The 15,460-nt window shown below is 56.8% G+C and overlaps 1 protein-coding gene across 1 annotated transcript in view; it reads right to left on the bottom strand.

Annotated features, from left to right (window-relative positions):
* Window positions 1-4,141: 4,141 nt before the first annotated feature.
* The window catches only part of CUNH8orf74 (chromosome unknown C8orf74 homolog), a 14,987-nt gene continuing 3,668 nt past the window's right edge, over window positions 4,142-15,460 (bottom strand). Inside the window, exons 3-4 of the mRNA XM_004630756.1 lie at window positions 4,970-5,391; window positions 4,142-4,375 (exon numbers count right to left, since the gene is read on the bottom strand). Of these exons, the coding sequence (XP_004630813.1) occupies window positions 4,142-4,375; window positions 4,970-5,391 (656 nt within the window). The remainder of the gene's footprint in view (window positions 4,376-4,969; window positions 5,392-15,460) is intronic.

Genomic DNA, 15,460 nt, shown 5'->3' with positions numbered 1-15,460 from the left:
AGGGGGCCGAGGGTGACTCAGCGGCTGTGCTCCAACCCACAGCTGGGAACTGGCTTGTGGCGCTGAGGCAGAAATGTCTTTTCCCAGGAGGGAGAGGCAAAGGCCCTGGGGTGCCCAGGCCTGCCAATGTGCAGGGCTTTGGGGGACACTGTCCTGTGTCCTGCTGGACTGTGACTATGCAGAGTGAACTTCCTGTCCCCGTACAGCACATCATGTCCAGTAGAGGACATGCAGCACCTCAGGAAACGCAGAAGCCAAAATAGCAACGGGCTGGGCTGTGAGCAGGCAGCCTCAGGACGGGCCCCTGGGTCCCCTTCTGGAACTTGGGGTGCAAGAACCCCAGCCCTCCCACCGGGAAGTTCCTACATTCCCCAGGGCCCGCCAGCTGGTCCTAGGGACACCACATCCAAGGGCAGCCATGAGGCCACGCCACCAGCAAGCTGGCCCCACCCCCAACACATCCCTCTGGCCCTGCCTGGCCCAGTCAGTGCTTCTTGAGCAGTCAGGTGGTTCTGCCCGCCCGCCTGCTGCCTGACAGCTCCTTACTTTCTAGAGAAGCAGCAAGGCCTCTGTCGACCTGTCTGGCCAGGGCCGGTTCACCAAACTCGGAAGCATGGGGTTCCTCAGAAGAAAACCTCAGCGCCACCTCCTGAGTCCCTCAGTGCCACAGTGCTGGGGCCTGGTCAAGCTTTGAAAACGTGTGACCTGGACCCCACTGTGACCCATGCAACATGAAACCCTGGCATCTTAGGATATCAGGGCAGGCAGGGGCCATAGGAAGAACACAGGTCACCTCACTCCTTTGAAAACTCTGGCCACTATGGTGGTCTAGGTGTCCTTTTGAGTAAGAACAAAAGAACTCTGGAGAACTTTACAAGACATAGCAGGAGGCCTTCAGGTACTTTGTCACATGGTTCACAAGCAGGCCAGGAGCTCTCTTGGAGGACTCCCCTGGCAGGTGTGGCCTGGACTTCTGGCTTTGGGGGCAGAGACCCTGCCAGTGAGGAGGGGCAGGCATTTTCTGAGGACGGAGAGGTAAGGAAGGCAGCCTGCCATCCCTTCCCCCACTCCCCTGAGCCCCTTGTGTGTGTGCACCTGATCTAGGGGCACCATCGGGGAAGGAGACTCCTGGGCAGGGGGCAGTCTTGGCTACAGGGGCCATGCACTGTGAGGAAGGGAGGGGAGAGGAGAAGAGCTGTCACCTAGGTGAGTAGGAGGTTTGGCTGCTTCTGTCACGACTTCACCCTCTATTAGTCAAGTGACCTTGTGCAATCATTCCGCCTGCCTGAGCCTCAGTTTCCTCATCTGTCAGGTTGAAGTCTTCCCTGCCCTACCCATCTTATTGACCTCAGTCAAATAATGGGCGTTGCACTTTGACTCAGGTAACCAAACCACTGCCTAGCGGGGTGGAGCTGCCCCCAGGGTAGCTGGATTAAGAACCCAATCTCTCAGTCTCTCTCCTTTCTCTGTTCCTCCCTTGCTTCTCTTTGCCTGCTGTTTTCCTTCTTTCAGGCTGGCAGCTCTGCCATAGTCTGCTCTGACATCCTAGAATCCTTAGAGCCTCACAACCAAGGGACATGGTTGGAGAACAGTTAAGGAGAAAGATCCCTGGATTGGCCATCATGAAGGGGTGTGTGGCTGGGGTAAGAATAAAGCACTTTGATTGATCCAGTTTGAGTCAGGTGCCTGTGTCTGGTCCAATCACCGGGAACAATGACTGCGTTCCACCTGGGGGAGGAGCTCGCCCATTGGTCAGGGAGGGAGGCAGGGTGGCTGGGAGCCCTCAGGAGAAAGGACTGCCCACTGTAGGGCACTAACTATGTCTTTTCTCTGTCCTGCATACTGTGGGCACCCTATATCCTTGGCATTGAAGTTCTTGGGTGCCTTCAGATGGAGCATCCCTGTCAAGAAGGACCTTGTGTAGTCACTGGTGGGTGTGGGGACCCAGCCTGGCTTTCTGTTGTTAAGTCCTCCCTCAGTGCCCAGCAGTGCCTGGTACAAGTGCTTGGTCAGGTAGCACGTGTGACACAGCATGTGAGCATCCCCACACCCAGCACAATCCAGGCAGGAGCCCGCACCATTATTTAAGGTTGGTTACTGCCTTCTTCCCTGCCTGCACTTCCATCCTCATTTCTCTATTTTGTTGGTCCCCAACTCTACACATGCTCCAGCTCCATGGACTTTTGTGTGTGTGTGTGTGTGTGTGTGTGTGTGTGTGTGTGTTGAATGTAAAGAGAATGTTGCTTTTATCGAGGGGCTAAGATGTATTGGTGCTTCTGATTGTGTTAGCACCCCCAAAGCAAGCACTTTGGTCTGGTGTTGAAGGTTTTGAGGAAATATCAGAAAAAATTAATCAAGTTGGAAGATGGTCCCCCTGCAACAGAGAAGCAGATTCCAGGAAGGTGGTGGTGCTGATCAGGTGACATGGGGACCACTTACTGAAATTCAGTTTTCTGTTGATGCTCAAGCTGTTTGGTACCTTCGTATTCCAGTCAGGGACATGGCCAGGACTCCCCCAGAGTGTGGTTAACCGGGGTAGTTGTGTGGTGCACATTCACCTCGTTGGAAAAGGAAAAGCCACTTGTGCTCCTTTTCCTCCTCAAACTCATTGCCACCAAAGGGCTTATTGAACAACGAAGGGATGAGAAGAAGTAAGATCAGCAGCTGTAGGCTCTCACCTCGCATGGCCAGGGCTGAATTCCTGCAGCTCCCGTGCCCTGCGCGTGCTCCCAGCGCCCACTGCTGCTGCCGCCCTGGCAGGAGGCACATGCAGCGGAGCTGGATCCTTCTCTTGCAGGCTGCAGCTCTTCTCAGCGGCTGTGGCTGCCTGATCTCATGTCCTAGGGAGGGCCCCCGGCTGGTCCCTAGAGGTCTGCAAGGGCTGTCACGCCAAGAGACACATGCACCCCAGATTCATGTGCTGAAGAAGCTGTCTTCTCACACCAGTCATAATTGTCCTTCATTCAACAGAGGCCTGGCTGGGACAACAAAAGCTAGAGCAAGCCCAGCAGGGGACAACAGTGTGGCCTAGGAGATGACTGTATGGAAACCTGGAACATATGACCCCTCTATCCTTGGGCTCCAATGGGCATCCCAGGCTACTGCTGGTACAGCTGATGTTTTCCTGGTCAGGGTGCCCCACCTTCACATGTTATGAATCCTAAGTGGGCAATGCCCTGACATGGGGTCCACTGGAAGGCGATTCAGCATCCCCAGTAGGGTTTCCCTGGAGGTTGCCCAGCTTCTGACCATAAACAGTCATCCTGGGCTCTGCAGCTCCTCTGTGTGGCAGAAAGCCTCACTCAGACCACAGCCCTGCTCTGTGGGGACACAGCCCTGAGGAGGGCACCAAGGAAATTGATTTCTCCTTCACTCTTGGGGTGGTGCTAAGTGGATTAATCAGACCAGTCTGGGTCCCTCACACAAGTGGGTGCCCAGGAGAGAGGGTCCCTTTCATTGAGGAGGTACAGAGCCACTAGAGAGGACAGTGCCAGGCTTACCACAGCCAGCTCTGGGTCTGAAGGGCCTGCAGTGAAGGGTCCAGACCTCTGGGTCCTGAGGGTGGCATGGGGACACTGGGGCCCAGGAGAGGAGAGAGGCCAGGCTAAAGTTGGGTTCTTAACCTCCTGGGCCCTGTGCACAGTGAGCAGTGTCGCAGCAGCTGGTCCTTGGCCAGCCAGGTTGCCGCATCCCCTGGCTTGCTTAGTAAGTGACAGCACGCAAGGTTCGTAGGTCCTGCTTTGGGAGCCACCATCACCTGGGCCCAGGAACTGCAGCTTTTGTGCTCATTGGCAGGAAAGGCATGGGGGCCTCACTCGGGACACGGAAGATCCTGGCCCTGAGCTCCTGCGGTCAGTGCTTCTACCAGCCAGGTGTTGGGGTTCCCCTCACTCTTACCTGCTTGAACCCCTTGCTGGCCTCTAGAGCTTGCCTTTGATCACTGAGAACAGGCCCTGCCCGTGGCCATACAATGCAAATCTGAACGGGCTGGACCAGCGAAGGTGTGAGAGGTGTCCAAGACAGACCAGAGATGCATGTGGCTCTGTTTCTTTTAATCACTGGAACCTCTGGTCAGTGGGTGCTGAGTGCACACCAGAGCTCCCCTCCCAGTCACCGAGGGCAGTGGTCGCTGGGGCTCAGGCTACTTCGCCATGGCTTTCTTCCCTCGCTGGCCTTTGTGGGACCTGATGGAATCCTCCAGGCCCTGCTGTCCGGGGCCAGGGGGTGGGAAGGGCTGGGGCGCACTGAGCCTCAGCATCTGCCTCTGGAGCCGCAGGTCCAGGATGTCGAAAGCTGCCTGGATCTGGCACTGCAGCTGCTGCCCCAGGCTCTTGGTCTGGATGCTGGCAGCCTCCTGGACCAGGTGCTTTAGTGCCTGCGGGGACACAGGTGCAGAGCAGGGCTCTGGGGTGAGCTGAGCCCCTGCCTGCCAGCCCTCCCTGTCCGTGTCCTTCTCTACCCTGGCAGGGTCCTATCCATTGGCCTCCTGGGTGCTGTCGGTGTCGCTGAGGCAGGAGGACCAGGTCCCGCCTCCTTTGGCAGTTGTGAGCAGCCATGGTCATGTGGAGGGGACTGGAAATGGCTTCAGAGAGCCCTTGTGCTTGGAAGCCCTGCCTCCACTCATCTTCTGCCCCCTCCCTCAGGCTTCTGGTGTCCCAGAAGTGTCCTGGAGACATGGGCCATGTGGCTGTTTCCCCAGGCTGCCTGTCAGTTCCCTGGGAGGTGCACACAGGAGAGACCATGTCTGTCTCCGGAGCTGGGGACCTCAGACCAACTGTGAACTCAGCTTGGTGAGTTTGGTAAACTCTGTCTCTGTGCTTCATTCCCCCCTCACTAAAGCAAAGACATGGACTCCTGCTGGCAGGGACATTGTATGACAAAGTCCACCAGAGCCCACGGAGACACCAGACACATGCACAGGGTGGGCTGTGTCCCAGAGTCCAACCTGGCAGAACAGGGCAGGGCTCACCTCTCTGCACAGGCCTTGACCTGGCTGTGTCCCCTCAGTGCTCTGGGCCCCTGCGTGCTCAAATGTCCTCTCCAGCAGCCGCGCCTCCTCTGCCTGCAGCGCCTCCTTCAGGAGCCTCACGTCCTTGTATTTCTGCTCCTCGGCAGCCCCCAGTGCAGCCACCTGCTGCTCATGCCTCCATGTGTCCTTGTGTGTGCCCTCCACCAGCGGCAGGGGCTGGGGCGGTGTGCACACCTCCAGGTGGGTGACACTCAGGTTGATATCCTGGTCCTGGCCCAGGACATACTGGTAGAGCCGGTAGTGGCGGATGAAGGTGTTGTGGAAGTAGTCACAGAGGGCCAGCAGGTGCTGGGTGGTGAACTGCTGCTGGTAGTCCATGAGCTTGCTCCCCAGAATCCTCACTGCCTCAGTGACAGAACAACCTGTGGACACAGGGGCCGGTACAGTGGGAACCTCAGAGGCAATCGGGCCCCAGAGCTCATGGCTTTGGCTCTGCATAGCTACCTGTCAGCTCTGAAAGACACGGAGTGTCCAACATTTCCCACCTTACCTTAGCTCCCAGGAAGCTCTAACACATTTGTCCCACTTTTCTCTTCTATGATTTCCCCACTGCTTACTTCAGTTTTGTCTTCTAACTCCTGTTTCGAAGGCTTACTTTGGCTGAGCTTTAGATTGTTTCTACTTCAAACTGCTTAGGAAGGTGCTAAGGGTATGAAAGTTGGACTTGAAGAGTAGAGCTGGCTGGAGAAATGTCCAGGCAGTGGTCACCAGGGTGACTTGCGGTGCAGTCAGGTACACTGTGTTGGCCCCACACACAGGATCAGCTCTGGGGACAGTGGGCCGGCACAGAGCCAGCTCTCCTGTCTCCTGATCATGCCCTTCACAGCTGGAGCAGGGGTAGGGCCAGGAACCAGCAGTGATGGTGTCACAGAGTGGAGGCCAGATGCCGGCCAGTCCTGGTGATGCACACTAGGCAGAGTAGTTGCAAGCACAGCCCTGTGAGGACCCTGGTTCTCAATGCAGTGGCCACTTCACCCTTACTTGGGCCAGCTCTGTAGGTGGAAGGCCCTGAGACCCTAAGCCTGTGCTCCTGAAGCTGCGGTCTGTGAACGGCTGCACCCCATCCCTCTGTCCCCTCCTGGAAGCACCCGAGTCAGTCTCCTGCTGAGCGGCTTGTCCTGCAGGCAGGATGGCCATGGCTCAAGGGGGCCCCTGGATTCCTGTTCACAGGCATCCTGAGCAGGCCTACCCTGTGGGAATATCCACCCTCTCTCTGTACCGGGACAAAGGAACAGGGCCTCTGACCCACATGGCAGAGGTGTAGAGCACCCTAGGTCTCAGGGCTGCATGGGGTTCGGAGGCCCGGGATCCATGCGCAGCCCAGCCCCGCTGTGCTTCAGCCTGCAGCAGCGTGGGAGAGCTGGCTGTGGGGAGCTGTGTGTGCAGCGTGGCCTGGCGAGGCTGTGCTGCTCCAGTCTCTTCCTCCTGTCCACCTGGCCCTGCAAGCTCATCTATCAAGCTGTTCCTGAGCCTCTGACCGCCTGCCACCTACCATGCAGTACACCTGTGCTGGGTTGGGGCCATGCTGTGTAGGTGCCTGCTCTGCCTGTCCCAGGATGGACAACAACAGGTCACAAGGCAGGAGAAGAGGAGCACAGTGGGGCAGAAAGCAGTGCTCAGTGGGCCAGGAGTAGCAGTGCAGGGCTGAGAGGGACCACACCCCGCACAGTGGGAGGCATGGCCTAGGAATCAGGCAGGGCATGAGCTGGCACCCTGAGACGGGCATAGGTGCCAATGGGAGCTGGGCAGTGACAGGGGACTTGGAGGCCCTGGAGCAGCCCAGAGACCGGGCTGGGGTGGGCAGCTTCTGCACAACAGGGACAGCTGACAATTGTCTAGGGCATCCCGGGGATGAGGACACGTGCACTCTGGGTAGCTGTCCAGAGGTCAGGGTGCTGCGCCCCACTTTGCCACCTGAGTGACTGAGCAGAACAACCTAGTGCTCGGGGCCACCCTGTCTCCTGTGTGGGACACACACATTCCCAACAGGGCAACCACAGTCTATGGTTTCCAAGGCTCAGCCCCACCCACAACTCCTGAGCTTAGTGCTGTGTTTCTCCCTGTAGCTTTTCTTGAGTGTCACAGCAATGTCCTGCAGGGAATAGGCAGGGACCTGTGCTTCCCAGAGCCCCTGATTGTGGCTCTTAGTCCTGCAATCAGGACCAGTTGGCACTTTCCAAGAAAGACCCTTCTGTGCACCCTGGCCCCTACCTCAGAAAGACCGCACCACTTGGCAGGGACAGGCATCCTACTGGCGCCCCTTTGACTTTCGGGAAGGGATGGGATGCTGCTAACCCAGAAGATCCAGCAGGCTGGAGTCTTCCTGTGCTTGCTTGGGACACAGGCCTGGTGTGGGAGGGGGAGAAACTTGGCAGAAGATGGTGCAGAGGGAGGCATCCTCAGCAAGCAGAGCCCAGCATGCTCGGGCATGGCCCCATGGAGCTCAGGGTTCTAGGAGGCAGAGCTGAACTCTGCTGGATCAGGACCCCAGTGCTGGTCCCTTCCTGAGGAGGGTGCCAGGCAGCAAGGACTACACTGCCACCTCCACACAGCTCAGTAAGCAGCTTTGCCAGGGACCACCCCGGGAAGGGTATCCTGGGCGGTGGGAAGGCCGGTGGCACACAGACCTGGGGACAGCCAGAATACATGCCAAAGTGGGTAGGTTCTATACCCTGGATAAGGCCTGCAGGGCACTAAGAAGGGCTGGACTTGAACACAAGGCTCTGGAACAGGCAAGCATGAGCTTCAGGTCTGTGTGGGACCCCCAGGTTTTGCAAGCAGTCTCTCTGGGCAGGGGGTACATGGAGACTGGGCTCCCATAAGCAAAAAGCTGCAGCTGAACTGCAGAGCCCCTGCAGAGGCGAGCAACAAGGGGCCAGGAGGTCCAAAGGGGCTCAGCAGCCTTGTGTGCTGCAGGTCTTTGGGGAGGTGATTGTGTATGAACTTCTCCAGGTGACCCATTGAGCCTCCTCTGGCTCCTGGGAGTTGCTCCTCCTCTTTGGGGTGGGATTGGCTGCTTTTCCACGTGGGTGGCCAAATCTGCTTCCTCCACCAAGGTCTCTCTTGCAGCCCCTGACAGCCCCGCCCAGAGCCCAGACTGCAACCGTGTCTGCGAGACACAGAGGCGATCAAGTGTTCTGGGGCTGTCACCCCGATGTTTACCCTCCAGTGGGCACCAGCTGCAATGGAGCCTCAGAGGTAACGAAACACCAGCGTGGATCCTTTCCTGCAGCCTCTGGGGAGTTCCGACTTCCAGCCCTGGGATGCTGTTCCAGCCCATTGGGGCTTTAGGTTTTGGCTCATCCAGACCTGGCTCACAGACTTGGTCTTGGCCTCTAGACCCTGCTCCCTGCACCCCAGTGACTCAGAGAGCCCAGGGATTAAGGCCCGCGGAGCAGACAGATCCGTGCCTGCAGTGGCTGCTCTTCAATAACAGGGAGTGGCTCTCATTTGCATTGGCGGCTGAGAACTTCCTGAAGAGGTCCCCAAGCCCCTGGGGGCCAGCACCTGCCCGCAGGAATGAAGGAGGCCAGGAATGGGGAGGGAAGGAAGGGCGGCAATTGGCAGTCAGTCGCAGAGGGCACCATGGGCTGCCTGGGAACTGGAGCAGAGGGGAGATAGCATCCTGGGCAGGCCGGGGACAGGGCTATTCCTGTGTGGGGTACTGGCCCTGGCATGGCAGTCTGCTTGTCCCTGACTGTGTTCAAGGGAACGGCCAGGTTAGGAGGAAGCCTAGCTGGTCACACTCTTCCCTATCTGGCCTCCTCCCACAGCTCTGTGCCAGCCCCTTTCTGCTTTGGGGCAGGTGCTCCCAGTGCCAATTCTGGGCTTGGGGCTGTGACAGCAAGAGATGGGTGTTTTCTCTTGGTTAGGGAGCCCCACGGAACATCTGGACTGTTGCAGCCCCTCATCTCAGAGAAGCCCTTGAGCACCATTAGCTCTACCCTTGGAGAAACTGAGGATCAGAGAGGCTGAGGAATTTGCACAGCCTTCAGGGTTGCCAGCTTTCCAGTGCCAGTGGCTTCCAGCCCTCTGTACAGGGCTGAGGTGGACCCCGGAAGGGACCCTAGCCCTCTGGGTCATGGTTTTTTGTGTGGTGTTTTGTACTGAGTACTTCATAAGCAGCCAGAGACCTTAAGATACACTGGACCCAAGGAAACGCAAAGGAGGCCTCACATGCTGATGAGCTCGGGGATCTCGGCAGAGGGCTGGCCAAGTTCAGAGCTGCTGTCTGGTGTGCAGTCTCTCTGGCCCACCGGAACACTTGGGAAGTACTGAGCTAGTCTAGTCCCTTTGTTCTACAAGTAGAGAAACCAAGGCCCAGAGAAAGGCCAGACTGGCTTCAGCCCAGGGCCAGGATCTGGTAGCAGCACCATCTCTGCGTCCCAGACTCTGGTTGGTCAGAAGTGCCCAGATCATGCTGGGCCAGGGAAAGGGAGGGATGGGGCAGGCCAGTTGGGTGGGGTCTGCTCTTGCTTGGGTCAGAAGGAAGTGTGGATGGGGCTTGGAGCGCCCACTTTTGCATGGGTTCTGGCTGTCCCCAAGTCTGTGTGTCACTGGCCTCCCCACCTCCCAGGACACCCTTCCCGGGGCGGCCCCTGGCAAAGGTGCTCACTAAGCTGTGTGGAGGTGGCAGTGTAGTACTTTCTGCTTGGAACCCTCCTCAGGGAGGGACAAGCCCCATGGTCCCGATGTGCCCAGGGTGGCCGGGGATGCTGACGGGCAGGGGGGATGCCTGCGGCCCCCACCTGGCCTCCACTCGAGTCACTGAGCCTGACAGTGTCTCTCTGGGCATCGGTGGTGTTCTGCGTACCCTGGTGGCTCAGATGATGGCGCAGTGTGCAGTGTTTCCCTTGGGCCAGTCCACTGTGAACCCTCGACAAGCACCGTGCTCCCCGGAGTTCTCCTCCAGCTTGTCCTGAGGCTCTGTGGTGATGTGGGAGTCCCTCGGCTGGCAGACAGCAAGGCACTGCCCGCAGCCCTCAGCCCTGGTGCTGAGGAGCCCCCATCCAGGCTGGGTCTGGTAAGTCACTGACGGCTCCATTGAGGTCTAGGGAAGGTGCTGGGTGCCAGCGAGGTGTAGGGTGCTCCACAGTGACAGCTCTGGGAAGGGAAGCTGGGAGTCAGCCCGGCTCCCTCACAAGGAAGGGACAGCCCTTCCAGTCAGGCACTCTACGACCAGGTGGGTGGCATCCTGGTAACCCCGCCCAGCGATGTCTCCTGGAGAATATGCGTGGGGCAGGACAGGGCTCAACAGGCAGCAGATTCCAGAGATGGAGAATGTTCTAGAGGCAAGAGGGCTGCTCGTCTTGGGTTCGTTTTCTTCTGAGGAGAGACAAGGCCCCTGGCAGAGGACAGCTGTGCCATGGAGCCTGAGAGAGGGCCCTCGGATTTTGTTTTTGGGGGGCATATGGATCTGGTGGCCTCTGGGGGGCCTGTAAACTGAGGCTGCAGCTGTTCCCACCAGAGCCACAGCAGTGGCTGCAGTTTTTTTGGCCCAGGTTCTGCTGCCACTGCCAGTGTGGTAAGAAGCTGATCTGTAGACATCCACGCTGTCATCCCTGAGATGAGAACATTCATGTCTCAGGGACAGGAGAGTCAGCTACACACACATCTAGTGGCCTTCAGAGTTGGGGGCCCAACAGTGAGCCCACATGCAACTGGACAAGGAAAAGGAGATGAGCCAGGGCCTCATCAAGGGCCAGGGGTCTGGCGTTGTGGGGACTGCACGCCTGTCCACACACGGCTGGCCAACTAGGCCTGGACACACAGGTCACCCTTGTGCTGGGCCTGGGATGCCCACCTACTGGTCTCTTCCTGTGGGGGCTCACATTGCTCCCCAGCCCTGATCAGGGGACCCAGCTGGGAACACAGCCTGGTGTCTCTTACCTGGCCTCTCTCAGGCCCCAGGTACAGGTCTCCTGATCAAGATGTAGTGTCAGAGACAGGGTGCATGCTCTGCATCAAATCCTGATGTCTCTTCACCCAGCTGTAACCTTGGCCAAAGGTCTCCCCCTCCCACCCACAGCACCCTGCTGAGGTGATGGCAGCCATGCAGGGCAAGGCTGACCTGGCCAGGGACAGCAGGACAACAGAGGTCACCATGGCACCGTGCTGAGTTCTGGCCTCCTTATGGACAGGGGCCACCTGGCGAGCGGTGGCTCCACTCTGTGCTATAGACTCAGTTGTGCCCCCTCCAGTGACTCCTGGGACTTCAGACTGGCTATAAATTGGAGAGACACAGGACCCTAAAGAGGTGATTAGGGTTAAGTGAGATCACTAGGCTGGCCCTTAATCTACTCTGACTGGTGTCCTTCTAAGAGGAGGTGATTAGCACACAGCCAGCCAGAGGGAGGCCCTCTTGGGGACAGGGAGAAGGTAGCATCCTGAGCCCAGGAGAGAAGTCGGGAGGAGCCAGCACTGCAGACAACTGCCTCACCCGTTGGGCCTCCAGCATCACCAGGACACTGTGTCCCCTGCCTATGGCACTCTGTGACGTGACCTGAGACACCCAGAAGAAATCTCTGAGATCACAGCTGCCCATTTGTCCCAAGAAATGCTCTCTCCAGACCTCAGTTAATGGTCTTTACCTCAACAAAGCAGTCGTACCGGAACACATCACCCTGCTGAGTTGGGGGCGTGCCTCCTGCTCCAGTTGGACGGGGCCAGTCCAGGGTTCAGGAAGGGCACCTTCTCCACAGGGCCAGACCTTATGACGTGGGGTGACAATCAGGCATTGGAACAACTAGGTATGGCCTGTAAGAGCACTGCAGGGGACTGTGTGGGGGTCTCTGTTTTCTCCGGGTCCTGGCTGTTTGGGCAGGCAGGTAGCCACCTTCCCATCCTGTGGTGGCCCAGGGTGACATTTCCTAAGGAATTAACAGTGACTGTGGGTGGAGCTACAGGTGCCAGGGCTGTGACACACTGCCTGGCTCCGCAGGCCTCAGTGGCTGGCATCAAGGCTGGCTTCCTCTGGGTCTGTAGATCTGGTGGCCAGGCCAGCAGGAAAGGGGTCTCCCCACCCCAGGCTGCTGCCTGCCAGGTGTCCATGATGAAAGGAAGCCGCAGTGGCAGTGGCAGTCCTGATGAGTGACTTGTAGGTGGGCAGATGATATGAAGTGGGGCTGGAGGCTTGGCAGGCTGCCCCCTCTTCTGGTGCGGGGTCCCCGGACATCCTAAATCCCTGTGCTCCTGCTTTTTGCAATTTCCTCCCACCAGGGCGTCCCACACTGGAAGAATTCTGTCCTTTGGTGATTTCATCCTCTGCCCCAAGGGCCAGCTGGGTGTGATCCCTCTAGGGCTTCTGGGGGCTGGCCGAGTAGGTGCCAAGCAAAGAATCCTCTGGCCCAGAGCAGAGGCCAGAACAGCCCAGTGAGCCCGCTGCCAGGATGGAATCAGCTCCTGCTTTGAATCCGGGGCGGCCCTTCCCCTCCCTGTCCTGGGCTCTATTGGGCAAGGAGATAAGCCAAGCTGGCAGCCGGCCTGGCAGAGCTCTGAGTCACTGTTGTGCAAACATGGCCCTCCTTATGTGTCCTCTGCCAATGTCGTGTTATCTAGTTTGCAAACAGAGCTCGCCCACCCTCGGCCCCAGATCAGCCACAACAAAGTGTCCCCGGGGAAGCCACCTGCCAAGAAGAGCACAGCCAGCATGGATGTCAGCTGGAACAGAAACTCCAGCAAGCTGGCCCAGGGCCGCTGGCTCCCTGCAGCACCCACACCTGCCATCAACAGTACAATTTGCCCAGCAGGAGGCAGGGTGGGACACAGAGTGGGGACAATGGGAGTGCATCTGGGATCTGACCCCTGCCAGTCTCCTGACACTGGTGGCCAGGACCCCTGCAGGGAGCAAAATGAATAGATTGGGTGCTCTATACCAGTGGCCAGGTCACAGTGAGGGACACCTGGGATGGAGGCTGTCAGAGTTACTGGTACCTCTGCTCTGCCAGAGCCCTGTGGGTTAAGAGGCCAGGATAGAAAGGCAGTGCCCACCTCCTCATCATGGGCCATGGGTATCTCCTGCCTCCCCTCCGCAGCTGTGGGTGCCTGGTGGTTCCTGACGGGCCGCTTGTAACATGATGGTCACCTGTTGCTCCTATTTCGTCCTGCCTCTGCCCCAGAGCAGGAACTATAATTACAGAGGGTTTCACCACATTTCCATGGGTCAGCAGCAGTACAGGCAGAGGTAGGATTTGGACCCAGATCTTGGCCTGCAGTTCTGATGCCTGAAAGCCCCCACAGCCCCAGTGCAGCCTGTAAAGACAAATGCAAACTCCGAGGAAGCCACTGGCCCCTCGAGGCTTGAGCTCTATGCCTTCATTTGCTCATTTGTTCATTTCCTCACCCAGCACTTACTATGTGCCCTTTTGGCACCAAGGGGACAGAGGACAAAAACGAATTGGTGCAGAAGCTGTCTGAACTCAAGTGTGGCATGGCCCAGACAGGAGTGTGTGTGCATGCACAGTGCCTGTAGGGGCGAGGTGGGCCGGGGGCATGGAGCTCCTAAGGACCCAGGGACAGACCCCAAGGGGAGCCCAAGGAAGCCAAAAGCCAAGAGCCACACTTCCCATGGGAAAAAAGGCAAGGTAGGAGGCGGAGAAAACACAAGTGTGGGGAAGGGATTAGTGCAGTTTTTGGATGTCAGTAGGAGAGCTGCCAATTTTTCGATCTTGTATGGCTCCTGCCTCTTCACACAGAGCACCACACTGGCCTTCAAACCCTGGCCTTGGGCAGAGAATAGAACAAATCCGAGGCACATGAACTTCTGAACCAAGGACAGTGCTGTCTGGCACTGCCTCAGGGCTCCAAAGTGCATTGAATGTGAACTGTCTTTGCTTAGGAATTGGGCTGGCAACAAAGAAAAACTGTCTACCACAAAGTCTGAGAGAAAAGCTGGGGGTTACAGGTAATGCCAGCTATTTGGAAGGCTGAGGCAGGAGGATCACTTGAGTCCCTGAATTTGAAGCTAGCCTAAGTGACAAGGTGAAATTGAAAAAAACAATAAACAACAACTGTAGCAACAAACCCAGCACATGCTTCAGTTTGGTTAATGGAAGTCTCTTTTCAAATCAATTCCCGATACTTTTTATGAAATGTATACAATTCATGGCCTTAGTAGATCCCCAAATTCTAGAACTTCTTATGTGTTAGTAATTGAAAAAAACGAAGCAATGTTATGCTTATTTGGAGCTTCATTGGGCTTTGCAAAAGAAAATGGATTTCACCCGAGTCTGCAAACCATTACAGGCACGCAGTTGCGGACCATCAGGGCTGCTGCAGGTGAACTTGTGCATTACCAAGAAAGTTCGCTTTTGCACCTAGCCCAGTGCGTTTGGCAGAAAATTCAGGTGAGTGGGTCGGCCACGCCAAGCAGAGACAGCAAAAACTGACATTTACGAGCTGGGGGTCTGTGTACTATGGTGTCCCACCTGCCTACCAGTGACCACGGGAGCTGAGGAAGTAAGTTTGCCTGGAGACCTCAACGACGTACTGTCCTGGAAATAATTCTATGCAGGCAGGGCGGGAAGACACTTGTGCACAGGTGTTGAAGTTTGAGGCAAATGTGTTCAGAGCATGAGTGGACGGGGTCACCTAGAAAGTATCCTGGTGGGAAAACGGGGGCCCTAACAGGGAACTCAGGTCATGCATCTCAGCTCCCAGAAGAATTCGTGAAAAGCAGCAGAACGTGAACATGTTCTCCAGAGAAAATCTCGCCTTATAAGGAAAGGCATCTCTGGTGCACGCCACACGGCAAATGTGCGCAGGCTCTTACACTGTTTCATGGATTGAGTTTTCTTTTCAGCTTTTTACATTCTTTTTCCTTTTCTTCACTGCAGCGTGCTCATAGGTGGTGTATTTGCAGTGTATGTATGTGTATGTGTGTGTGCGTGTACATACACGCACCATGTAGTTCATCTTTGCCTCATTATCAGACCAGGAGACAGAAATTGTGTCAAGGCTTTTAGAGCATGCAGGTTTTATAACTTTGGCCCCTTGAATGCACATTGTGACAACAGGGACTTGTAAGCATCGGATGCATGCAAGAATACAGAAACTGGTTCAGTAAATAAAAAGGTGTCTTTCAGGATCTCACGAGTAACTCAGGCTGGCCTCACGCTTGCGGCGATCCTCCCGTCCTGACCTCCCGAGTGCACCAGGGATGCCGTTGCTTACGGCACCCACCAGATGCCATGCTGGGAACCACCAGAGTGATGTGCTTGCAGGCTTCACTGTTTGACCCGTTCCTCAGGGGTATGGTCCTTTGATCACAGCTGTGAACTCTGGGCAGCTATCAACAGGAGCCTGAAGGCTTCCGCCTGCTAACATGGGTTGCTTTTGCTGATTTTCTTGGGTAAAGTGACCCATGAGGGTCCTATCATGTTTTTATGTTCCTCAAACACATTTCCTTCTAAAAAACATAAAAGTCTCTTTAAA

The sequence above is a fragment of the Octodon degus genome, unplaced genomic scaffold, assembly GCF_000260255.1.
Source record: "Octodon degus isolate 3935 unplaced genomic scaffold, OctDeg1.0 scaffold00036, whole genome shotgun sequence".
Lineage (NCBI taxonomy): Eukaryota > Metazoa > Chordata > Mammalia > Rodentia > Octodontidae > Octodon > Octodon degus.
The sequence above is the reverse complement of the archived record's forward strand: the minus strand, read 5'-3'. Positions and strand labels throughout refer to the sequence as shown.